Below are 25,983 nucleotides of genomic sequence, written 5' to 3' on the forward strand. Positions count from 1 at the left end.
GCATCCAAGAGATCGGGATGAGGGAGTCAGGATGAAGAGTATCCTAAACGGGAGTAGTGCAAGGAGCAAATAATCTGTGTTGTTTAAAAAGCAGGTGGGCTCTCCTTTGTCACTGTCTTACCTGCCCCCGCCATGGATCATGACTAATCTCGGTGCAAGGAGGGGGGATGAGCCCCCGGTTCACTTGGCGGCTCGGCTGCGGCTCATCCCTCTCCCCTGCACTCCCTAGCATCCCACCTGCCCTCTCCGAGGCCTTGGCATTGCCACAGCGCCCGCACCGCCGCGGGCTGGGTGGAAACGGGGATGGCGGCAGGTCCTGCCTCCACCCCCGCTGCCTCTGCCGCCGCCGTGTCCGGGGAAGAGTGGGGAGGAGAGTGGAAAGGTGGGGCCGGCAGGGCATCCATCCATCCATCCATCCATCCATCCATCCATCCATCCATCCATCCATCCATCCATCCATCCATCCATCCATCCATCCATCCATCCATCCATCCATCCATCCATCCATCCATCCATCCATCCATCCATCCATCCATCCCCTCCGCTCCCGGCCCGGCCGCGGCTGCGGCTGCCCCGCAATGACATCACCGTGCGCGGAGCCCCCGCCCGCCGTGCGCGGGGCTGTGCCGGGGGCCGGGGCTGCCGCGCCCGCCGCTCGCCCGCCCCTTCCCTCCCCTCCTCTTCCCTTCCTCCCTCCCCACCTCCATCCCTCCGTCCCTCCCTCCCTCCCTTCCTGCCGCCGGAGCGCCCGCGGCCCGCGCACCTCGGCCTCCCCCGCGGCCGGCAGGGAAGAGGATGGCGGAGAGCGAGGCCGAGACCCCCAGCACGCCCTGCGAGTTCGAGAGCAAGTACTTCGAGTACAATGGGGTGCGGCTGCCGCCCTTCTGCCGCGGGAAGATGGAGGAGATCGCCAATTTCCCGGTGAGGGACAGCGACGTCTGGATTGTCACCTATCCCAAATCAGGTAGGCGGGCGGGCGGGCCGGGGCTGCCGCGGCTGGTGGGGCGGCTCCTCCTGCTCCTCCTCCTGGCCCCGCTCGCCGGGAGGCCGGGCCCGGGAGCGGGGGCTGGAGGTGCCCCGGCTTCCCCCGCGGGATGTGGGGGCGAGGCCTGAGCCCGTTCTCCGCGGCGGGTGTGCCCGGGGATGGTGCCCTGTGTCCAAGGACGGTAGCCTGTATCCGGGGATGGAGCCCTGGGGCCGGGGATGGTGCAGTGCCCTGTGTGCAAGGATGGTACCCTGTATCCGGGGATGGGGTCCTGGGTCCAGAGACTGTGTCCTGTATCCGGGGATGGGGTCCGGTCTCCGGGGATGTGCCCTGTGGCCAGGTGTGGTGCTCTGCGCCCGGAGCCGCCGCCGCTCTGCAGAGTTGAGAGCCTGCCCCGGGCGCGGAGGGCGGTCGGGGCCCTGTGGGGCACTCACGGCCGGTGGGTACCCGCGGGCCAGCGCTGCCCGGCACCCTGCCGGGGTGGTCCCGAACCGCTGGAGTGTGACGGTGCCGCTCCGGGCAAGGGAAATCTCGCTCAGCAAAGATGTCGAACGGGGAAGGGCTATGGCATCGCTGCAAATATCTGCTGTGGTGCACAGGTTCGGTGTCTGCTCCACAGCCTTCCGTCCGTGCTGTGCTCCCGAGGCGGCTGCCCTGATCCTTCTGGGAGAACATGTGCTCCAAGTACGTTCTCGCTGCACTGTCTGAATCACCAGAAAGGCCTCCTGTTCACAGCAGAAGTGAATGTTTTGTCCAGTAAATGCATCCTTTGGCTGTTGCACACCGTTTGAGTGTCTGCTTGTAATGCTGTATTTCTTGATTTTTTTATCCTCCCCGTTTCCAAGCAAAAATATTTAAAGAGAATTACCATGGATGTAGTGCTGCCTGCAAAGAGACAGACAATATGGGAGCTTTGTACCCCACCTGATAAAATCATATAAACTCTTTTGTGAGTGCATTCTCGAGTGACTTTTTTCCTGACAATGAGATGATCTCTTTCTAGGAAATCCAAAGTCCACTGGAGATAACAGATGTCGTCTCTGTAAATGCCCTTGTAAAACGATGTTTCAGTATTGTAGGTTTCTCACTTACTTCATTGTTTGTTGTGTGAATGGCTAATGCTTTTCAATTTCCTGGTGTGCTGCTTCAAGCACGCACATTTGTACAATGTAGCATCTGTTATGCTTTTATCATTTCTCAAGTAGTTTCAAACATTTTTCTTTACATTTTTTTCTATTTTGTTACTAACTATGCTCTTAAAGACTGGCAAGAGCTTTATAGATAATCCATTAGATACGGAAAAATGGGTAGATGGATGGCCCTCAAAATACTAGTATTAGGAATAGACAGCTACTTTTAAATTGTTCTTTTAAATTGTCTTCTTTGAGATTTATATAATGCATGCAGCAACAACACTGTTAAATTCTTTGTGGTTTTTCAGTTTTGAGGATCTGAGGCTACAATGTTCATATGTTTGATTTGCACCCCAATTTTTAGTGGCATCTTGTTAAATATCTTCAGCCAATCTCAGCCAGCCACAATATCATTAATAGCTGGCAGTAGCTTAGTTTTGATGGCTAGACAGTTGGCTGTGGAAAGCCAGCTTGCATAATCATATTTAATTTGCTGGTTTGTGCATATAGCAACATAATATTTGATCTTTTGGGCTCCTGTAACAGGGGACTGCCCACTTAGAAAATGGACATGCTGCAAGAGGATTTACTGGCAATCACTGGGAGAAGGAGGAGATGGGTGAGATGGGGCATTGAAAGTGAAGGTGCAGTATTGTGTGGATGAACTGGAGGAGCAGCCTTGAGATCAAAACAGGATTTTATTTGCTAGGAAAGAGAATGCTTGGGTGGTGAGTAATCTGATGTCCTTGTTGAGGGAATAGGCTCTGGACAATAACAGCATCTTCAAGCTCCACCTTCTTGTAGCCCAAAGTCTACCAAGACCCTTGGAATCTTGTTTTGTCAGCTGCTCCTGTGTGGCCTACAGGTAATTTAGGGCTTCAGAGGGGCTAGGGACAGGCATAGCAGCAGAAACTGGGCTTCCCTAGGATGGTTCCCACTGATTTAGCCAAGGTCATGCAGAAAGTCTACAGCAAAGCCAGGAATTAAATCCAGAAGCCCATTATCCAAACTACAACTTTGTCTTTCTGCCTCTATTCAGCTTGTTCTGGTAACATTTAGGGATAGAACATGGCTGGGACCACTTATCTAGTTTCTGTGAATAAATTGTGTTTGAACAATAGTTCAAGAAAGAAAAATGCACCAATGTCAAACAGGTCCAACAAAAAACTTTTTTCTTGTTTCTAAGGAAATCAGCTTTGTTCAGTGTAGCAGCAGCTCTCCATCTGCTCAAACTGTGGAAAATACCCAAAAAAGTCTGTTTGCTGGATGTGTGAGAGGCCGGAGCCTGTGGCTACAAGCAGAAGGCTCCAGCAGTAGCTATTGACCATATGGTGGCTTATTTGGTAAAGAAAATCCACAAGTGGCCAGGGCTGCTTCAGCTGTCCCAGGGACTGCTGAAGTGGTCTGGAAGCCATTTGGAAGACACTGTACACTGCAGGAATAGACAGCACAGCTCCAAACATGTGAAATGGAGGCGGTGCTTGGAAATAGTTACAGTCATTGGTAAATTGGGAGGGACCCAGGAAGAAGCTGTTCCAATAATGGTAGAAAATCAAATGTACCAGTGGCCTTACTGGCAGTAATGTAATAAGCCTAATGGAAAGTGACTCTGCTTTAATGTGATTTCCACTGAGGGATGGCTGAATAATGATATCTCTTATATCTTTAATTATTCTTAACACCTGTGCCCAGTCAATGGTAACAGCTTTTGGGAGCTTCTGGACTATGAGAAACTTAATGCCTAAAACCCAGAGACTCAGATATATGAATGTGTATCTGTGTTTGTGCATATGGGAGTACTGTAATTATAGAAAACCATTTTTATCGTGATGCATAATTTAAAATCAGGTGTGCTACTGAAAAAATGAAGTCAAAAGTTTCATCTTCCACATAACTTTGTTGTCTAGAGTGGGCAGGCTGAGATTTGCAGGAGAAAATGTAAACTAGAATGCTGTTCTCTATAGTGTAAAATAACTTATCACACCACAGATAGATACAGAGGCACTGTTTATAGGGAGCACTGTGTCTCTGCCACAGCTTGAGCTGAGCCCTCTCATCCTGTGGATTTCCTGTGCCCTACTTGAAAATTAAAATTCTCATCTGTGAGCTTAAGCTACAGAATTTATGGAGAGGCAAACTTTTCCATGGTATTCCCTCAGTCACCGTGCTGAGGGCCAGGTTAGCTGTTTGCTAACATCGGTGGAATTAAATCAGTCCCTAAAGTGTCGTGTTTAGTTCAGGTTCACTCAACGCTTTATTGTGTCTTAGAGTGTCCCCCTAGCTGGACGTGATCTGTCCATGTTCTTGCTCAGAAGTGGTGCCCAGCTCTCTTCATACCATCTTGTGTGTGTTCTAAATGGATGTGTACTCGGTATTCTTGGGTCAAAACCCTCAAGTTCATGCCTTTTGCAAAACTGGTAATTTGAGAAAGTGAGCTGTTTACATTAATAATGAAGCTCTCTCTCCCATGGCGATTATTTTGCCAAATAAGTTTTTGGAGTTCTGTGTGGAAAAATGTCAATTGTTGAGCAAATATCAGCTTCAAGTCCGGCCAGTACATGAGAACTTGCATTAGGTGCCAGACAACGGGTGAAAAGAGCAAATGTTGCCTATGGCCTTACCTGTCTGGGGTTGTCTTTCTATAGATTCTCAATTTCCCTTGTAGCACTGGATTTTTGTAACTACCCTTGGGCTGCTAGGGAATATGATGGCTCTAGGCCTTTGCCTTAATGAAGTGCCAGCAGTGATTTTGAGGGTCATTCCAAGGACAGCTTTCAAGTGTGTGTATTTACCGAGTTCTCCTCTTTGGAATTCTTTCACAATCAATTCTGGTGTTACGTGAAATGAACCAGGGAAAGTCAGTTTGAGTTGTCCATTTTGTAATGTGTTTGAGAAGTTCTGTGTGTCCAGGTCACGTCTCTGGCAGTGCATTGTTTGCACGGGGAGGTTCTCTGTTCTTCTCCTGTTCTGTGTGCCTCTCCCACTGTGTGCACACCTCTTTCATCCTCCTCTTTCTAGCACTCCTGAATCCAACACTCCCTCTTGCTGGGTCAGCAGGATGTCCAGTCCCTTCCCTGGCTGATGGAGGAGCTCTGTCCTTCCTCTCCCTTACGGTCTCTCTGCATTCTTCCATGGCCCATGTCCCACATCCCATAACCCCTGTTATGTTCTTCCCATGTGGGCACTCTGTGTGCCCTGGGGTTTTCTTCTCTCATGGGGAAAGGGTTGTTTGATGCATTGACCATTACAGCTATGACAGAGACAACTGTTAAACTGTGGGATACAGAGGGTACAATATAATCAACAGTTTTCTTCTTTGTCTGAATCCCCAATAAAAGTGATAGACTTCAGCTCATCAACATCTAAAATAATTTTTGATTAGACTCAAAAGTTGCTGCACTTAAGGCAAATAGAGGCTTGAACCATTGGAGATGTAGATGTATGTACTTTTTCTTTGGATATGAGATTGGTTTAAGAATTTCTTATCTTTGGCCTCTTGTTTCTTCCCCTTCCAATGAGCCTTAGCTATCTGTGGGACCATGTTATAAAACAGATTAGCAGAATCTCGAATAAAGAAATACATTACAAAGAAAATGTACCATGTAAGTATGCCAAAATCTTGCTTTGTTTATCTTGTTCAATCCTACTTTTCATGTTTTCCACAGACTCTAAAAACTTCCTGGCAATGAGGTTATATTTCCAGGTGAGATTGGTATTACTGTACTTCACAGTAACAGTCTTAATATTCAATATACCGAGTATTATTGCTTGATTAAGTTCCCATGGCTGCAGATTCCCAGATGGACACAGGTCAAACACTGCTGACAGTCAGTCCTGATTTGCAGAATCATAACTGAGAGGAGAATCAGGCTGAAGCCCAAGGATGTTCCTGAGCTGTGGGAGGCTCGGCTGGGAGCTGTCAGAGGGACATGTGGCAGCTGCGGTGGATTGCAGAGGTTTCCCTCCTAATGGCAGGTCTGAGTGGCCTTTGTAGCAAAGGCTCCTCAGGGGACACAAGCATCCACATGTGTTAAATTAATTGACTTCCCTTAATTTCAAGTGTTCTCATATGGAACTTCTCCCAGCAGTTTTGTTGGCATGGTTTTAAACAACAGCTTTGCAGTTGCAAAAGAGCCAGATTCTGCAGTGCTGGATTTATAGTGCTATAGCCTCTGCAGAGTTTTGTTGCCTTGGGCTGAAACCAGTTTTATGTAGGGAATTAATGCAAATGTTACTGGCCCAGAGGCATGCCTTGAGAAATCATGAGGCTGGGTAAAAAATCAATTTTTTTACGCAAAATACATTTGGGATTCTTTTTCTTTCTGGTTTTTGAAGCAATATATGCTCTGTGACATGGAATGAGGAGAAACCTCTGTTAGTTTCATGAATCTGGATGAGCGAGTTGATCCCTTTAAAATCAGAATAGAGCATGTAACTTTTTCTCTCTGACAGTAACATCACAGTTATTTGGTTTCTTTAAGCAATGTATAAAGCTCAGATATTGTTCTGTTTAAATGACAGGTGAATGTGCATCAATTCCCATACCAGCTGGCCAGTATGAATGGAATTCTTTTTCAAACAGGAAGGGAAGAACAAACTGCATTGTGTGATAGAGATATGCTTTGTGAGCTGTCTCTTTAGGGACTGATGGACAGTGTCTATATTTGAATCTGATTTCGTGCTCTTCATGACTGAAATCTTGTTCCTTCCACCACTGAGGAGAGTAAATACTCCACAGCCTAAACTCACTCCATTCAGGTGCAGAAAGTGACTCTGGTAGATTAATATTTCTGGAGCTTAGAGCCACTGGGTTCCTTCCTTCAGAAAGTCCTTCTGAAATGGGTCTATCTTTTTATATATATATATATCTCAAAATACCTTCAGGTATTGACTCACTCTTTAATGCTGCTAGGCAAAGAAATTATAAATAAAACTATCCAAAAATAAGTAATTGAAGACAATGTTTAGTTTGCCACTGATGCATTTGACTTGATTTCAATGTGAGTAGAATTGAATAGGTCCTTGTATATCTCAAACTTGAAATAAAAGCAGAAAAAAAAAAAATCTGTGGTTAAGGGAAACTCCTTTTATTATCCAGATAGCAGTGTTTCTCTCATGACCCTTTTATCAAACCAGTGAAGAGATGTTACTAGAGGCAGAACAAATGGTTCAGAAGACGAAGAATTCTCCAGTTATTTAATAGGTTTTGCTGGGTCTTTTGCATTATTGCTTCCCTGCTGTTAAGTAGTGCAAAACTCAACTTGCTTTTTTTTTTGTAAACAGGCATAGGGAAAAAAAAAAAAAAGAAAAAAGGTTTTACCCTGGGTAAAAAGTCTATTCTGAACATGTGAAATCATTTTTGATAGTATTAAATGATAATGACCTCAAAGGCTAAAGAATTAGAAAATTACATAGATCAGCCAGACCCACCAGCCAGTCATTCTCATTTCATGTTAATGTTCATTTGCCACAGTAAAGATATTAATGAAAGGAAGCATAATGCTTAATTTTTTAATTCTTATTATGCAGTCTTATTAAATGAAGGTTTTTCTCTTGTTGGGTACAGTAGGGACTTATACACCCCATGATGAGGGGAAGGAACTACCCCCTGTTTTGTCTCAAAAATGCTGCTTTAGAAGTGATACAAGCATTGGGACACTGGGCATGCAATGTGACTTTGTGGCTGCAGATTCTGTGATCAGGGATAAATCACGTAATCTTTTTGTCTGTGTTTTCCACTGGATGTGTTTCTTCTCATTTTTCCTATATAATGGTAAGCAGTTCTCATGGGCAAACAGATGTCACCTACCATATATATTTTTTCCTGTCAGGGAGTTGTGCAGAGCCAGAAGGTTCCCCCTGAGCCTCCTTTTCTCCAGGCTGAGCCCCCCCAGCTCCCTCAGCCCCTCCTGCTGCTCCAGCCCCTTCCCCAGCTCCGTTCCCTTCTCTGGACACGCTCCAGCCCCTCCGTGCCTTTCTTGTCCTGAGGTTCCCAGCAGTGCCCCAGGATCTGAGGTGTGGCCCCAGCAGTGCCAGCCCAGGGGACAGTCACTGCCCTGGCCCTGCTGCCACCCCATGGCTGGCACAGCCCAGGTGCCATTGGCCCCTTGGCCACCTGTTGATGCAACCATGCAGTCCAGAGCCTGTTTACTGCTGGTCAGGATTGCCAAAGTAGCACAGAACAGCTGCAGGCATTGCTGAAGCTGGATTGCTCTCTGCATGCAGAGCTGAAATGCACATTGGTAATGATCAGTGTCCGTGCTTATACGGGATCACCAGTGCTTTCTGTCAGAAAAAGTGTCTTCTCTTCAACCATTTTGCTGCAGCACTGTAAATCTGTTGCCGGAAAGGGAAAAACCTTGTAACAGAATTAAAATGATAAAATAAAAAAGCAGGTCTTTGTTGGAAGTTTACAGGTTTCCCCATGGTTATGGGCACACCCAGGATCAGATTTCCACAATTTTTATAAGTTTCACAAATGATGATATCTAACAAATACTGTCCCATTAGAAGAGCAGTTGGTTAGGTAGTTTTCCCCCAGGGTTCTGCCCCGTTAGTGTTGGTTCATGGGCTTCTTTGCCTCATTTCTTGTTGGGTCTTCTCAGATTCTGACTGAAAAACAAAATGTCCTTGAAGGTTCCCTTATTGAAAACCAGTCTTTCAGGAATGTGTTAGAAGATTACTTTATTACTCTAAAATCTTAGAGAAAGGGTAGGAAAAATACCAGAAGCTATATAACTATGTATTATCAGTCCACAAAGCTATGAATATATAAAAAATGTATAAAAAGCTAAAATCTTTAGGCATCAAACCCATGGTGCTACCGGTTGGCTGATCCCCTTTTATACTCCCGAACAGCTCTCTTTCCATTTCTGATTCTGAAGAGCAGCAATGGAAAGGGCTGTAGCTGTCTTAAAACTGCAGTCCAGCTCAATGAGGAGAGACCTAGGTACCTTGAGAAAAATGGTTTTGCTTAGTACAGCTCTCTCTTGAGTGGGATTCTGTGTGGGACAAAATGCTTTACTCCCTGACCTTAGGCAAGCAATAGCTGACTGGACAGGTTGTGTTTTTTTAAATGTGTAACCTGTACCTGCAGCTGTTTCACATTATATTATTGCTGTGCTGCACTCTTGAAACTTCACCACCTGATATGTGCAAATGCACATTATGTGTAGGCAGGTTTTGCCTAACAATTTTCCTGGAAGGGGTTGAAGCTGTCGCAGAGAATTGCCTTTTGAGTAGTGACAGACATCTTCTGACATTATTTTGTGGGGAGAGGAATATGTTCACAGCCGAGGGTATGAGATCTACCTCAACTCAAGTGCCTAATAGAGGTGCCCTGTTGTTCCCTGATTTCTGATCCTATCTCAGTCAGCAGAGCTTGCTGTGAAGCTCTGCATTTACCCACAGACCATATTATGACTGTAGAAGAGAGCACAGAGTGATAGAGTTGTCCTAGAAATCAATGGAGCTAGGGTAACTATGCAGTTCTTTTCCATGCAATGAAGTCCTTGAGTGTGATTTTAAAATCTAATTACTTGTCATCGCAGCAAAGTTCTTTCCTGCATTGTTGTCCTTGGTAGAGTGTGTGAAAACAAAGGGAAATTAGGCGCAGTGGGAAGACTTTCAGCTGGAGACTGTGAGCTCCTGCTGGGATAATGTATTATGCAATTTAGGCATGTTTTTTGATATGGGCTCTAAAAAGATGGGAGAATAGACCTGCCAGAGGATGTAGGAGGGCAGGCTACAACTGAGCTAACAACTTATTGTGCTGGGTTTGCTTTAGACCTGGTCAGCCTTGAATAGATGTGGAAAGGGGAAAAAGAAATGTCATTCTGTCAGAGCAAGAAGGCTTATTGGTTATTTCTATGTTCCTGCATGTTGTATGTTACGTTTTTTTTGGTTTAGCCTGATGGATGTTGTGCTCTCTTTTACCATGGGAATGTGTTTGGTTGGTGAGTAGAAACTGGAAGAAAAATTACCCCAAGGATATGGGCAGATGTCTGCTTTTAAAGGTGACTGTACTAGTGCAGGGCTGTTAGGGTCCTTAGCCTGCTGTCCATCATTCCTGGTAGAAAAACAACATGCAGAGTATTTTGGGTGGATGCATTCCCATTTGTCCCACGCAAAATTTGCTACCTGAGTTGATGCCAAAAGTAGAAACTCCTTCAGCTGATCTTTGGTAGATCTACTCTTAAGTGAATTGGAGTAGTTTGTGTGAAGTTACTCCATTAGTGTTGACACCTGGTGCAAGACAGGGTGAGCATCCACAGATATGGAGAGCCCAGCTAAAGCTTCAATAGAAGAGTAAAACCATTTTCCCTTTGAATATCTGATACCAAGAGATGTCTGTAACTAGCCAGTAGCAGCTGTCTGTGAAGGACCTGTGACAAAATCCAGGACACCCGGATATGATGACATCATGGATGTAGGGACAAGCTTGAAGACATAAATCAGGACTCTTGAATCAGAAGGCAAATGAAGGCAAACTCTTGGCCTGTTGATGTTTTTAACAGTAGATCTGTAGACCTGAGTCACAGTTCTTAGAGTTGTAAGGATGCTACTTACTCAGCCCTTGCTGCAGAGCATGTGAGTGTGTTGTGGATTATTAACAAGGATAGAAAAGAAAGGCTTTTTGCCCCAGCTCTCCTCAGCAAAAGACCTCTGCCAGCAAGAGCCAGATGAATCTCTCTTCTTCAGGGAATCGATCTCTGTGGGTGTGGGTTTGGCTGTGCCACAGATCTCCCAGAGAACAGGTCCTGGTGTGTTTTATTTACTGGTGTTGCTCCAGTTTTGGGATCCAGCATGCTCCAGAGGAGGTGTTTTGCTCCAGGCTGGTGTTTGGTGTGGGCAATTGTGGCCGCCTGCCTGGCTGTGTGGGGCTGAGGCTGCCCCGGCTGTCAGTGCCAGGTCGCAGACGCTCTGTGGTCGATGTGCACTTCTCATCCTCTCCTCTGCTGGGTAGTTAGTGTGCTAATGTATGGGAGAATCACGACTCAGGCCACTTTAAAAAAAATAGTACTAATGCATTAGCCAAAAATAGCTCTTCTTTGTAACCAGTTCATTAAAGCAGTGCTTTAGGATACTGTATTGGACATAGTAGCAATAATTCTGCGGATAATATATGTGTGTGTGTGTGTGTGTGTGTGTGTGTGTAAACAGTTCGGTGACAGCATTTTTAGCAAACAGAAAGTAGGTTTTCCTCCTAAATGTAATGGGGTTTTCATAGTGTGCTGTTTATAGCCTCTGGCAAAGCATACTCAAAACACAACCCAGAATTAATGGACCCATGTCTGCAGCATTTAGCCCGTTGGTTTTGGTTTAAAAGCTGGTAGCTGCAGGAAGAAAAAAAAAATGGATTTCCAAGTCTGAAAATCTAATACTTAGATTTGTGCTTACTGAATGTTGCTGGAAATTGTATTTAACACTTCTTTTAAATTCAGTCGTCCTTAAATTGTCCCCTTAACTTTCAGAAGGTTAAGGTTTGAATACAGGTTTGTTGTGTCCTACAGACTCCCTTGACAGGTCACTATTGAGTATGTGGCATTTAGGCCATATAAGAGGGGCATTAGTCTTAAAGGATGAGTATTCAGTCCTTTCTGAAAATTGGGCCCTCTGATAAATGTTTAATTGGTCAGTCAAAAAAAATAGTGTGGCAATATAACATCACAATTTCAGTCTTTATTCTGAATCCCCAGTCTCATTTAGGAAAACAGAAGAATTGGAAAATATGGTATCAAGGTATATACATTATTTTTATTTTTAAAACGCTAGTTGTTAATGAAAACCTTTGTTTGTAAGCCAGGTGGAATTTGAATGTGGAGGAGAACTTCAGCATACAGACCTCAAGAGGAGACACTTTAAGGTTTTGGAAATGTTTTTTTTTTCTTCTAATGGAAAATCTAATTTTCCCTCCAGTATTGCAGGGTGAGAATGAATCTGTCATACTGACCTGAAGATTTACATTGCAATTGGCCTAGGAGGACTGAGCTTGCAGGCAATTAGAACAACAGTGTGAGGCTCTGCTGTACAGCACTTGCAGACCAGTCTGGCAGCTTTGCCAGCCCTCATTTTTAATGAGCACTTGCATCTACCAATGCTATAAAAAAGTTATGAGTCATAATGGATCTGCTGCACTGGATTAGCCAAAATTTGGTCAAGCGCTGGCAGATCAAAGAAAGTACAGATAATTGGGATTGTTAGATTACTAGCATTAGTCTTTATTTTAATTTTCCATGTGGTTCCATATAAGAAACGAATAAAGGGAATATACCAAGGCCTTTGCATCCTTAGGTCGCAGGTTTGTCCTGTCTTAGCTGATAAGAGAGGAGAAACTGAAAGAAACTACCTTAGACACCACCTAGAGAAGCGAAATTTCACTGGACGTCTTACAGTTTTATATCTGCCACTTCACTTTGAACACATCTATGATATCTAGTGACTTCATAGGAGTGCCAGTGGCCAGAAAAAGTTGAGAGAGAAGCCAGAGAACATCTGCACTAGAGAACATTTCTCCCTCCACAGTGACTAAATTTGACATTGGAAGACATCTAACACACAGAAGGCAGAAGGAGTAGCTGTGGCGTTTCCAAGCCGTGTCTGTCTCCCTGTGCTGCCTGGCTGCTGCTGCAGCAGCTCCCGAGGAGCCGAGGCAGAGTGGCCCTGGTCTGACTTTGCTCTTGCTGCACTGAGGCACTGGCTGTGGAAAGGGCACAAAGGAGGAGTTCCCAGTCACAGGGACTGCTGGGGTGTGAGGGATTTGTAATGAGTCCTGTGCATCTTTAAGTAGCCCAGGAAAGCACAGTGCATCCCCACCAGCACACTCCTGTTATGCAGGGCAGAAATACAGGCTCACAGATCATTTAAAAAGGTTTCCTAAAGACACCTGCAGATTCTGGCAGGCAGTAGCTTCTCACAGCTGTTTCCCACCCCCTCTCTTTCCAGATATTGTGTGATAAACTGGAACACTCTGTTCTCCTGAGGCGTTTTATTGACATAGCAGAGGAGCTTGTCAGGAAGAGCATTTCTCAGGTACTTTGCACTGAAGTTCATCAGATGCTGACTGCCTCCATTTCAGCTGGAATTGGATAAGTGTTCATGAATTCCATGTCTGTTTAGGCAATATGACCTTAGAGGTAGCAGGGTGAGCAGTCTTCCTCCTGAATGAAATGTTGCAGATGGAAGAAGAAAGGGTAGAATTGCTAGAAACTTATTAATGTGGCATTCAGTGCCTCATGTCCAATGGCTGGCAGTTAATCCTGTTTTTCAGTGATTATCCTATTGTGTTTACCATCCCAAGTGAGGTGTGCATTTACATGTGCAGGTGTTCAGCAGCACAAGGAGGAAGCAGTGAAGATACTGGAGATGTACAACATCCCTTGTCTTGGCAGGGCCAGAAATCTAGAGGCACACTCCTTTTCCTCTCCTTTCCTCTCCTTTCCTCTCCTTTCCTCTCCTTTCCTCTCCTTTCCTCTCCTTTCCTCCCCTTCCCCTTCCCCTTCCCCTTCCCCTTCCCCTTCCCCTTCCCCTTCCCCTTCCCCTTCCCCTTCCCCTTCCCCTTCCCCTTCCCCTTCCCCTTCCCCTTCCCCTTCCCCCTTCCCCCTTCCCCCTTCCCCTTTCCTCACCTTTTTCTTCAGTCCAACAGGTATCATAATTTTTCTCTGTGACATTTACATCTGGCCAGGTTTTGTGATAGACTGGGATTGCTGGCATTATTCACATCATCTTCTTTGATAATCTCAGTTTCAGAAATTTACTCTACTTTCCATCCATAAAATGATGGTTCTTGCAAATCTCCACAGAGATCACTAAGTCAGCTGGGTCAAATGGCAAATTTCTGTATGTGTTACACACAGATGGGGATGCAGCATAAGACTCACATCCTATCATACTATGGCATTTTAATAAATTTTGCTACCCCAAGTCTAGGCTTGGGCTCTTCATTTTGTGCATAGGTACAGTATCCCACCTGATTTGGCTTTTCAGCCAGCTGGTGTTCCCAGCGTTGAAGATGTTGCCCTAGCAGCCAGGTCTGGAATTTGGGCTGTCTGTTGCTAGGTTAAGTTCTCCTTCCTGAAGCAAAAGAACATTTAGCTCTGATACTTTTAATTTGAGTGGGTTTTAGTCCTAGAAGAGATGTGAGGACGTCGTATCTATCTAATTATACATATAAAAGCTTTTAGATTTTTTTTCTTTTTAAAAAATTAGGCATGTGATACTTTAATTTGTTCTTTTAAACAGGAAATCAGGTCAAGGATAAATTTTTTACCTTGAGCTTTTGGAATGTGTGTGTGTGGTAAATAATAATAGATTAAGGGTGACAAATTAAAAAAAAAATCACTGTTCCCTCAAAATTTAATTACCTAATTTTCATTTGCATTAAGACCCTGAAATTCTTAAGCATAGTAACTTGAGTGCTAATGTGGGAAAAAATCAGGCTAAAAAAAAAAATCAGGGAAAAAATACAGTGACTAACAAAAGAAAAAAGTAGCACAGAGATCATGGCTGAGGGTAATTGAGATGAGTGATCCTGCTGCAGGTGCAGGGAGGAGAAATTCCAGCCTACTGGATAGTCCCAGCATTTCTCTTTCAGCGTGTCACCGGTTTTGGTGGAAACTCTTTTAGATGGAGACTTTTGAGCTTCCAAAACTCCCACTTTTGATAGGAAATACGTCGTTTCCCACCTCTGCAGTTCTCCATGGATTTGACAGCAATCAAGCCAAGTCTGGTGCGCAGCCACAGGTCTGGGCAGAACCAGGGAAGACGGTGCTCCCCATGGGGCCTGTGCTCCCTCTCCTCACTTTTAACTTTTCTGGTGGACTCTGTGGAGAGCTGGTTCTTCCCTCCCAAAGGTTCAGTGTGGTTCTACCTTAACCCTGCAGCCCTTCTGTGTTCAGAGGCACAATAGAGATGGCAGCTTTCTGCCTAGAGAGCAGCTGAGCAATGAAAAAATAGTTTATTTTGTATCCCCACAGAGTTATTTCTTTTAATTTCATGGAAGCAGGACTGCTGTGATAGCATTTCTCTTTGCAGGTGGAATTGGAAATACTGAAATAAATTATGGAGAACCGGGGTGTTTCTGGTCAGAATAAATTTTTAATGAGAACAAGGGTTGTGCTCATTCAGAGTCACAAGGACTGATACTAAAGTACTGTATGAATGTTGATTTGAATGCATAAAATATATGCTTGAACTTAAAAATGCAGAGTGAACAGCCTTGGGGGCAAGTGTGTATTAAGTGTGTGACAACTGTCTCTGTGGGTGATGATAATATAAAAGTGTCTGCTTTTTTTTTTATTCCCTGTCCCAATCCTTTTTAATTTACCCATCAATCAGTAAGGGAACAGTGGAATCTTGAAGTACTTACTATCCAAGACAATTCTTGGAGGTGTGTGTTCTTTCACATTGTATCCAGGCTGTGTTGTGTTCCCTCCAACCATCGGCCCCACTTAACTGTTTCTGTCTCAGATGAAAAAATAACCAGAATAATAATGCAGTAGGGTTTTGGGTTTCATTTGTTGTTGGGGTTTTTTATGTTGGTTTTTTTTTAATTGGAAACAACATACAAGATTTGTACAAAGGTGCCTATTTGTGTGTACTGTCTTGTTAGTTAAAATGAATTAGCTAGTGACTGTTACAAGTGATTTGCAGCTCATGAATTATCTTCAAATGGTCATTGATCTCAGAGTTTACAGCTCATCATTTCAAGGGCCAGGATGCAGGAGCAAGATTGGGCTTTGTAACCAGTTCTGGAACCATTACTTGTTCCTTTAGGCGACACGAGAGAATGGATAAATCCTGGTCTCATTTCCCTTACTGCTCACAGTAAATAATTAATAATGGGTTAAATAATGGGTTTGCCTTTTGCAGTTTCCAGGGTGTCCCACACTCTTGGGGTCTTTTCATCTGAACTGTGGATTCCCTCCCCTGGCTCATTGTGATCTTTCCCCATTCTGTTCCTCCATTTCAGCAAGAGCCTTTCTCTTCATTACCCTCTGTCAAATATTTCTGTTTTGAGGATTCCCTACCTGCCTGAAGCTAAAGTAATTTTGAAATAGTTTCCCTGTCCAAATTGAAGCACCTATTAATTTTCCAAAGTGCAGTGACTGGCCATGATATCTAATGGTTGCTTTGTAAATGTCCTCAGAGTGGGAAGAGATGCATAATTGAGGCTTCTAAAGCTTGTGACTGATGCATGGATGTATTTGGGGCTTTATCCACTCCATAACCTGGAGGCATAAACAGACTCTCAAATCATTGCGTAACAGGGACCTTGTCTGCAATTTAGAATAAAGGTCTCTCAGCACAGGCACTAATGCATTTTGTGAACTTGGATGACCTCTGTTCGCCTCATTTTTTAGTTCCTAAAATGGAAATAGTAGTGTTTTGCCAAGGTGACATTTACAGAGGTAAAACCTTTTGTTAAATGCTTTGCAATTCACAGGTTAAGTGATTTGGAAGCAGAAGTGTATTTAAATCGTTACTGAAGAAAAAAAATCTCAGGTCTTTTGCATGGAAGATCTACATGTATTTAAAATTAAACCAAGAGAGCTGACATACTGCATTAAAACAGTAGTAATAGACTTAGCTCACAGCCAGCTGTTGAGGACAAAAGTTGCCATTATTTCTCTGTTTAGGTCTCCCTTCATATGGCTGTGTTTAGATAAGAACTGTAATACAATCTGTTCTCTCTCATTGTTTGGTTTGTGCAGGCACAGGCTTGCTGCAGGAAGTGGTGTATCTAGTGAGTCAGGGAGCTGATCCAGATGAGATTGGACTAATGAATATAGATGAGCAACTTCCAGTCCTAGAGTACCCTCAGCCTGGTCTGGACATCATCAAGGTACAAATTATTGCAAAGAAAGTCTTCCAGCATTTGGGGGTCTTTTTCCTCAGTTCCATGTTTATCATTCATTTCATTCTGTGTCCTTCTCGTCACTGGACTTGTTTAGAATGTTGAAATGATTTAAAGTGTTAATAGTTCATTTAAAATTGCTTTTATTAAGCTTCATTGTGTTCTGTTTAATACTTTAAATGTGTCTCCATGTCCTAAATATCTTGGCAGTGGGAATCAAAGTTCCAGGCCTCTCTTGCTTATGTAAATGGGGGCTGGACAAATGAGGCAAATTTGCTTTGATTCCTTCCCTGAATTTGTGAAAGAGTAACTAAAAATGCAGCTATCCATGCATCTGTATTCCCACTGCTCCGAATTTACACATCTCAATCTTTAGATCCACAGATCCTGGCTCTCTACAGACACTGTAGGGCATTGTTTGAGGGGTCTGGAATATCCAGAGCATGAAATTCCACAGTGTTAAGAATCCCTTGAAGTCCAGCTGCATGGCACATGAGTGTGATCTTGTCCTTGCTGCAGCCACTTCTGACAGAGGCATGTCTTGGAATTATTAGGATAACTATACAGGGCCATCCTGTAACAGCTGCAGTGCTGCTTGGACTGAGCAAGCTGAGGCTGGCAGGGATAGAATTAAGCTGCTTGTGGTCAATGACAACTGCAGCTTCAGCCTACTTTAGGCTGAGAGTATTTAGAGGTCAGAGATTGCTCTTCTTTTTTATCTGGGATGCCTAATCCAGCAAGACCTCAGTGCTACCCTGCTGCAAAAAAGTGGTGGCAATAGTAAGAGGTTTAGTTTGAGATTACACATTCTTATCTATGCCATATGCTAGCAGTTTGATTCAATATGGATTTATTCCATTTTTAATAGCAGAGCATGATTTCTGTCTTGAGACAATTTTGTATCGAATTACAGAAAAAATATTGTTTGAAAGACGTTCACACGCTCAGATGAACCTTTGGGTCTAATTCTGAGGATAAAATAAAATGCAAGGGTAAAATTTGGAAGAAGTCAGGGTCATGCTTTCAGAGCTTCTAGTATTTTTCAAGGATTTTTAGTGGAGGCATCACTGGAAATAAAGTGAGTTTGATATAAGAATCTTGAGCAGTTATATTCTCTTTCTGAGAAGGTCCTGCAAATGGACATACTTTGAAACAAAAGGGATAAAACCCCAATATGACAAAACCCCCAACACATTATCCGACCTTTTGATATTTAAAAACCAGATGTAATTCCCTGACCTGATTTTGAGTCCCAAATTCCTGTTAATTTTAGGAAGTGAATTTGTGAATGGAAGTCAGTGTAGTAGAGAGCCTCAAATGTGACAGTTCAGGCCAGCTCAGCATATTCCCAGAAGCAGTGCTCAATGGGAAACAGTTCTCTCTGCTTTATTTTAGGAGCTGACGTCCCCTCGCCTCATCAAAAGCCACCTGCCCTATCGGTTTTTGCCTTCAGACCTCCACAACGGCAACTCAAAGGTGAAAATGAACTCGTGTTTGTTTTAACTCTGCTGGCAGCAGTTGTGTCAGTGCTTTGGGATGAGGAAAAAGCTTTCAACAAGATGATTTTCCCCCATCACAGGTAATATACATGGCTCGAAACCCCAAAGACCTCGTGGTGTCTTATTACCAGTTCCACCGCTCCCTAAGGACCATGAGCTACAGAGGAACGTTTCAGGAGTTCTGCAGAAGGTTTATGAATGACAAGTGTAAGGAGCTGTTCTCTCTGCACACATTTATTTTCATCTCTGCGTTCCTTCTGCACGTACAGAAGTGAACTGGATAAAGGTGCATTTGTTTTGCATATACAGCAAGGAGGTTGCTATGGATAGCGCTGTGGGGATTGAGATTTGTCCATGCAAACTATGAGCCGTGCTTTTTGTAAAGATTTGCCTTACAGTATTTGACCCCCTGGGTTCAGCAGTTTGCCACCTGAACTGGAGCAAAACTCTGGTGTACTTTTCTGAAATTCAGTTTGCAGGCTGCCAGGTACCTCCTAAAAAGGGGTGAATACTCCCAGCATCATTTGATTTCAGTTATGCCTCACTATCAGCTACTTCTCAGGAGTGTTTCTGGTCCTCAGGTTTGGGGTTATTTTCCTGGTAATTCCTTTAATATTTAAATTTTAGCCAAAAACTCAAGGTTCATACTTTGGAAGTTAACACAAAATTCTCTAGTTTGCATGGCCCTTATCTGGAGTGCACCAGTGAGCTTGAGTGAGACCTTGAGCTCTGAGAGCAGGATCTCCTCTAGATCTAGAGCAGCAAACCTGGAATTTGGGGAGCTGATGCTGAAGGAGCTGTGTAATACCAAAGGGAAGAAAAAAGTAAAGCCTACCAGTGGAGGTTATTTAACAGGCCTAAAAAACCCTTTGCTGCTCCTTATCCTGCAAGCTTGAGCAGGGTTAATGCTCTCCTCCCACTCCAGCCCACCTTCAGTTTTCCGTTTGCATTCCCTGGGAATGGAATGTTTGCCTGTAGCCCCTGATATGGAACTTCAAGACCAGAGACATAAGAAAGACACGTTAGAAGGTCTTCTAAGATAGAAAGGTCGGATGCTCTTTTCCATGTAAGTATCCCAAGAGTTGTCTCTTTATCTTGTAGCAGCCACCTGACTTTATCATGACCCCCCCAGAGCCAATGAAACATCACAGCGTGTTCCGTGGCTGTAACTGTACAAATGGGAGGTTTGTGATGCACAGGAAATTCAGCATTCAGCTGCTTGTTTGCATCTCAGCAGAATCCTAGCATCTCGAACGTGTCCAGTGGACAAAGAGATCAGTTTCATAGGAAAACAATTTTGTTCAACTGACCAGTTTTCAATTTTCATAAAGGCACTGAGATTCCATTTTTGTTATTCCCATTCCATAAGAAATGGATGCATGAAGGTAGTACATCAGTGTTCCAGTTACCAGAATGAAACAATTCTTTTCAAAGAGAAAAAGGGGCTTCAAAATACAAACCTAAAAAGTTGCTTTTATAATGTGTCTGTAGCTGCTTTGCTGAAAAGATAAAATTGACCAAAACAAAATATTGGGAAAGAATTGAAAAACTCCTTATTTGCTTAACTCCTGCCTTGATTATGTGAAGTGCTTTGTGAGAATTAGTCACTGGTAACGGAGAAAAATGTAGAATGCATTTCTCATGGCGTTTTCTTGTAATAATGGCAACAAAAGAGATTCTTGAGGTTGTGAATACCAAGTACCAGTGGCTGAACCTCTGGTAGAGACACATAAATTGACTGAAATCAGGGCAAATGTGGACTTAATCAGAGAACTGAAAAACAAATGAGTAAAGTTGTGGGGGGAGGGCTAGGTCTCCCATTACATGGGTCAAAATGAGACACTGCTCTCCTGGGGCTATGAACCAATCCAGTTATTTAATTTTGCTTTTTAAATTTTTTTTCCTTTTTGAAAACAGCTTAATAACCAAAGTGGTTTTTTTCCTCATGCCAATCATAATGTTTATGCAGTAGGATATGGCTCCTGGTTTGAACATGTGCAAGAGTTTTGGGAACACCACATGGATGCCAATGTACTTTTTCTCAAGTATGAAGATATGCACAAGGTAGGTTAGATGTAGCAAAATGGTGTTTTTACCACATATAGCATCCTAGTTTTTAAAGTACCTAAGGCACAGAATTACATTCTTATGTCCATATTTGGGCTCCCTAATGCCTGATACAATTTTTAAAGCACTGGCTTTAAAAATTCAGTAGCTTCTATAGACTTTAGGCATTTTCATATCCATATTAATTTACCAGGAAGTCTGCCTGCAATGTATAGGCACTGAACTACTTGCAGAGAAGGTAGTGATGTGAAACTATTCAGTACTAGCTACACTCAGCCCTGGGCATTCATTTAAAATAAATGTTTTGCTCTATGTGCTGTATCAATGAGGCAAAAAATATATAATCACTGTTTTTTTCCCTGTGTTTGGCATTTACTGGAATTATTTGGTTGTTTTTACTGCTTTCTGTGAAACAAATCTGAAAACAATGAGGGTATGATCATGTAGCATAAGGTAGATAAAATTATTGAGTCCTTACAGTATGCTGGCTAATAAATCTACTTAAATCAGAAGTCTAGTGGAAATACTATGTATTTCTTATTGCAGTAATATCTTTTTGACAGCTAATGAAAATACTTCAGAATGTTTATTTGACTGGAAAACTAATGCAAACATAGGAAAAACCCAGCTCCTGTTTCTAAACCTGTAAGAAGAAGAAATCAGGACAAGACTCTATAAAGCTGGGTAAATTATAATTCCAGCTTTACTGAGCCTTCTGATGGAGTGGGATTCTAAAAGAAGGTGTAATACAATCAGAGTAAATAAAGTTTAGTCAAAATCATTTCAATTCCATGGTTTTGAATAATTAATAGATTCCTTGCTGTGCTCACCAGATGGTGGCATCACAGCATTCTTCTGCTTCCTGATAAATATTACTATTTTGTTGTTGCAACTCATACTGAGGAACCCTGGAATTCTGGAGATGTAAATTACTGGTTATTCTCAGAGGCCACCTCCCCAGCTCCTTCCCATCTACAGGTCACAGAAGCTGACAAAGGAAGAAGGGCTCTCCTAACATTTTTAGTCATTTATTTGACTAAGTTTAAAATTAAAGTAATTTTCAAATCCTCTGAAATGCACTGGTGTTCCAAAGGGATCAGCCAAGGGTGGGGTGTTCCCTGAAGTGGGAAGCATCACAATTACTTTTCAGTTGTTCCCTGTTCCAGCATCTGAGAGTTACATGGCCATGGCTTTCTACCAGCCTGTCTTACTCTAATTGCTCAGAATGTTTCTTTTCAGCAAATTGGAAGATGGCAAAACTTCAATGCAGTGGTGTTTCTACAACTTCCGCACTTGTATTTTTTACACTCACCAGGATATAACTTATTTTGCAATGTTTAAACTCATTAAAATTGGGATTTTAATTATTGTGAAATAACACGGGTTTTAAATGGTCTCTTGCAGGACCTAGCGACAATGGTTGAGCAGCTGGTGAGGTTCTTGGGAGTTTCTTATGACAAAGCACAGTTGGAATCCATGGTGGAACATTGCCATCAACTCATTGATCAGTGCTGCAATGCAGAGGCTCTTCCTGTTGGCAGGGGTATGTTTAAAACCCACAGCAAAACTCTTCTTGGAGAAGTTGCAAGTAAACCCCAGGGTGTGTTAGATGTTGGCAAAATATTGCCATGTAAAGGATGGGAGGGAGCTGACTGTTGGTGCAATTTGGGGGCTGGGTTGTTTTGAAATCATGTTAGGTAGAAGTGACTGAAAAGGATGGAAGAATCCAAGATGAACAGGGTAATATCAAACCACTCCATCAGAGAGTCTTTGTCTCACTTTGATGGATTCAGCTCCTTGTACTGAGAACTCTGCTCTGCTCCTTCTGACCTCTGGCATGCCAAAGCCCACACCATCTTACACAGTTTATCCTGTCCTGAGCCCTGGGGTTTAATTAGATCAGGTTTTCTAGAATAGCAGATATTTCTCATTTGGAAGGCATAAAATCACAAGGAACCACAGCTTCTCTTATAAGCTTTTTATTTTCATTTCCTACCTCAGCTGTTTAAAATGTGCTTATCTTCCAGATGTTTGTTCTGGTGAGAGTCTTTAAAAACCTGAAGGTGCCCTGTGATCTGTTGATATATCTGTCCTTTGATAAGAAATCAAGTCCTTTCAATTGCCTTTGAAAAGCGTAAGAGTGAACTTAGGCTCCCCTAAATTATTTTCTGTGGGCTGCTCTACATCACTTTTAAAAATGAGGAAACCAGGTCAAGATGGTCAGTTCCTATGTTACTGCTACATATTCCTTACCCAAACCTAAAATCACTTCATACACTAATTTAATCCAGTTCTGTTTGGACTTTTCCCTTGTTTTCCACCCATAGCAGTGGTAGCACTTTGTGATACAGCATCACACATGAAGTACTTGTTTATCGTCACCACAAAGTTTCTCAGAGGAATCAATTTGCAGGGTATTGTCCCTTACTCAGGGGTTATGACAGGAATACTTGGGTCTTCTTCTGTGTGTAGGAGCCCTTTCCATACCACCATTTTCAGCCAGCCTTCATGTGACCTGCAAATTATAGCAGCTGCAATTTTTATAATTATTTTCAAATCTCTGATGAAAATGCCAAATATTACCAATCCCTCTTGACTACTAATTCTGTGTTAGCTGGTTATTTATTCAGTTATCACACATTTGGTTGGGACACCCCCAAGTCCCTAGATAAGGTGCTCATGTGGATGCAAGGCTTTGCAAACAGCGGGGTTGTGTTCTACTTGTTGGCCCACATGTAGCCTCTTATTTCTACTGTCTACAAATATTTCAGAAAGAAGCCTCCATGTTGTAATAGAGAAGGAAGGGAGCTGCAGCACTTAATGTGATACTTTGTCATTTGTTCGCTGTGTGCTTTTTAGTATAAATATCCTTATTTTGAATTTCTTTTCTTTGCTGTCTTTGGCTTTTGCAATATTTTGTTACTCCAGAGTGTAGCTTCATTAGCAGTGCTTTGTTCCTTCTCTGTTCGTTTCTGTGACAAAGAATGGTGGCAATGACATGGCAGCTGATTGTAATTTGTTTCAAATATTTTAATTTGTCATTATTACATTTACTTTATTATTTTGCTTTATTTTAGTTCTTCATATTTTTTTTCTTTTAGCACATTGATCTTTACTCTGAAGATAACCCTGAACTGCTGTGAAAGCAGAACAATGATTAGATATGTTACTTGTATTTGACTCTTATCACATCATAATTTACGCAGTTGCATGATTCAAATCATAAACCAGGTGGGTGACTTTTTGACAAGCTATCAATTGATATGGTAAAAAAAGAAAGGAATTATTAAAAACAATCCACTGTGTATGTATGTCATTTGTAGAACTTGTCGTCTGTCCATACGTGTTTTTAGGGAGACTCAGAAATAAAAGGATTTTTTTACCAAGCAGAGGAAGAAAATACTTTATTATCATTATTGAATGGGAAATACAGGGTTTTGTGTTTCATGTTGTACTTTTTGCTGTTACAGTTGCCAGAGCAAGATTTAAGTTAGTATCAGATATTTGTAAGTGTTTCTTAATTTATTCTTTTAAAAATAAGTGAGAAATTTGGTAAAAACAATAAATGGCATTTTCAGTGTCAGGTTATTCTGGCCTTTGGATCTCGAAAAGAAATCAGGACCCTTTCATACCTTCAGGATTTGTACAAAAGCCCTGATTTCATAAAAAGGCCCTTGCCAGACATGCTATACCATCAGATTAATAAGTAATATGTAGATGTTTCAGACAGTTTTGTCTTTGATCGCAATTATAAAGTTTCTGCATAAAAGCAATGGTAATTGAATTAAATGGGTATTCTTCTTATGCATCAAATGCACAATTAAGCTCCCTGCATGTAGCTTTGTTCTTGCTGTTATGATTAAACTCTGGTACCACAGTCCCAATTCTCCTTTCATTTATTCCAGTTGAACAAGTCTGGATTTTGTCTTTATCTCCAGCATAAATGAGAAGAGAATTGGGCCTCTCAGTGTGGTTATTCCATGGGGCTTATTCAGCCACAAGTAACCCTGGCTGACTTTGAATTAAATATATTTTGGGCTGCATTGAAACAGTTGTTAAGTGGGCTCCTGCCTTTGGCTGGTAGGTTCAGCAGGGTCAACAGGTTATGTTAAGTCACTGGTTGGGTTCCATAGGTTAATTCATATGAGGAAGGTGCTCAGTGTCCATATTGCATCCCCCAAAAGCTTCCTATTCCTTGTGTTGAAAATTAAAGTGTCAGTGGCACAACTTGAGTACATGGCACTTGTTCTCTTTCGTAGATGGAAACTTGTATTTAACAAACGAATCTCTCTACGTTGAGAAATGGAAATTCATCTGTTGGACTTATCTCTAGACGCAAAATAGAAATTAGCAATGAAAATATTATACTCCAATAGTCACTTATACCCCACATTCTCTGTACCTTTTGGATAGTTTTCTAAGCAGTGAGTGCCAGAGGCATGGTGATTTTGAAATGTGTTCTTAGCTGTTGGAATTATTAAACAGCCACAGCTTGCACTGAAAGAAGAAATCCACATTTAAGTGAGCACCCAACCCAAAAATCTGTGTTCTTTTCTGATTAAGGCCAGAGTAAAGTCTCTGACAAATATGAATTCTTCCTGTGTGACACTGGGCTGGTGCAGCTGAAGATGTATTCCATTTGAAGGCTTTGCAAGCGTAGTGCCAGAGTAACTGGGTGAGACAATGAACAGCTTTAGGTCTCATTAAGCTTTCAGAGAAAGCCCAGACTGATCAGAATCTCACAGCTGACACTCAGTGCCCAGCACAATTAGACTGTAGGTATTTGGTGTCCTGTTACATCCACTCTCTGACTTGTGTTCTTTCTCTGTGTTTCAGGACGAGTTGGGCTGTGGAAAGATATCTTCACTGTTTCAATGAATGAGAAATTTGATTTAGTTTATAAACAGAAGATGGGAAAATGTGACCTCACATTCGATTTTTATTTATAAAAAAATGCATGCATATGATATCCAGATATAGCTAGAAGTGCTTTATGCATTCATTTATTACCTGCTGGACAAACTACTGTATCTATTATGTGTAATAAGATTTAAAGAAAGAAAAACAATCTAAGTAAACCATATCAGATGCAATTATCTTTGATCCTGAACAGCTGTTTATCTTCTAGTATTTAAGTCCTTTGTCCACATGCAAGAACTTCTCAGCCAATACTAGAACATTCAGCTGTTATGGAATGTATTATATACGTATAAGGTATGTATCATATATGCAACTAGAATGTACACCTTTTCAGCCCCACATTGATTATTTAATGTGTTTTATAAAAGCTTGTCACTAGAACCGAAGTAAACATCCGTAAACCAAATAAAAATTTATTTCTGAGGGAAACAAGTAACAGGCCAAAACAGTATGCTAGAATGATCTCAGGGGTTAATTGTCACATTTATTTTTATAGCAGGTATAACCAAGTATAAATAAATCCCA

General features: G+C 42.4%; 1 protein-coding gene across 1 annotated transcript; it reads left to right on the top strand.

The window, feature by feature from the left end:
• Positions 1-795: 795 nt before the first annotated feature.
• On the top strand, positions 796-25,487 carry SULT4A1 (sulfotransferase family 4A member 1; the record flags this gene model as incomplete). The annotated part of the gene is made up of 7 exons (XM_084205577.1): positions 796-964; positions 16,830-16,960; positions 18,368-18,448; positions 18,552-18,678; positions 20,441-20,535; positions 21,943-22,081; positions 25,375-25,487. 7 exons carry the CDS (start codon positions 796-798, stop codon positions 25,485-25,487), a joined length of 855 nt encoding a protein of 284 aa, XP_084061703.1.
• Between the last annotated feature and the right edge of the window lie 496 nt (positions 25,488-25,983).

The sequence above is a fragment of the Fringilla coelebs genome (genome assembly GCF_963513975.1).
Source record: "Fringilla coelebs genome assembly, chromosome: 5".
Taxonomy (NCBI): domain Eukaryota; kingdom Metazoa; phylum Chordata; class Aves; order Passeriformes; family Fringillidae; genus Fringilla; species Fringilla coelebs.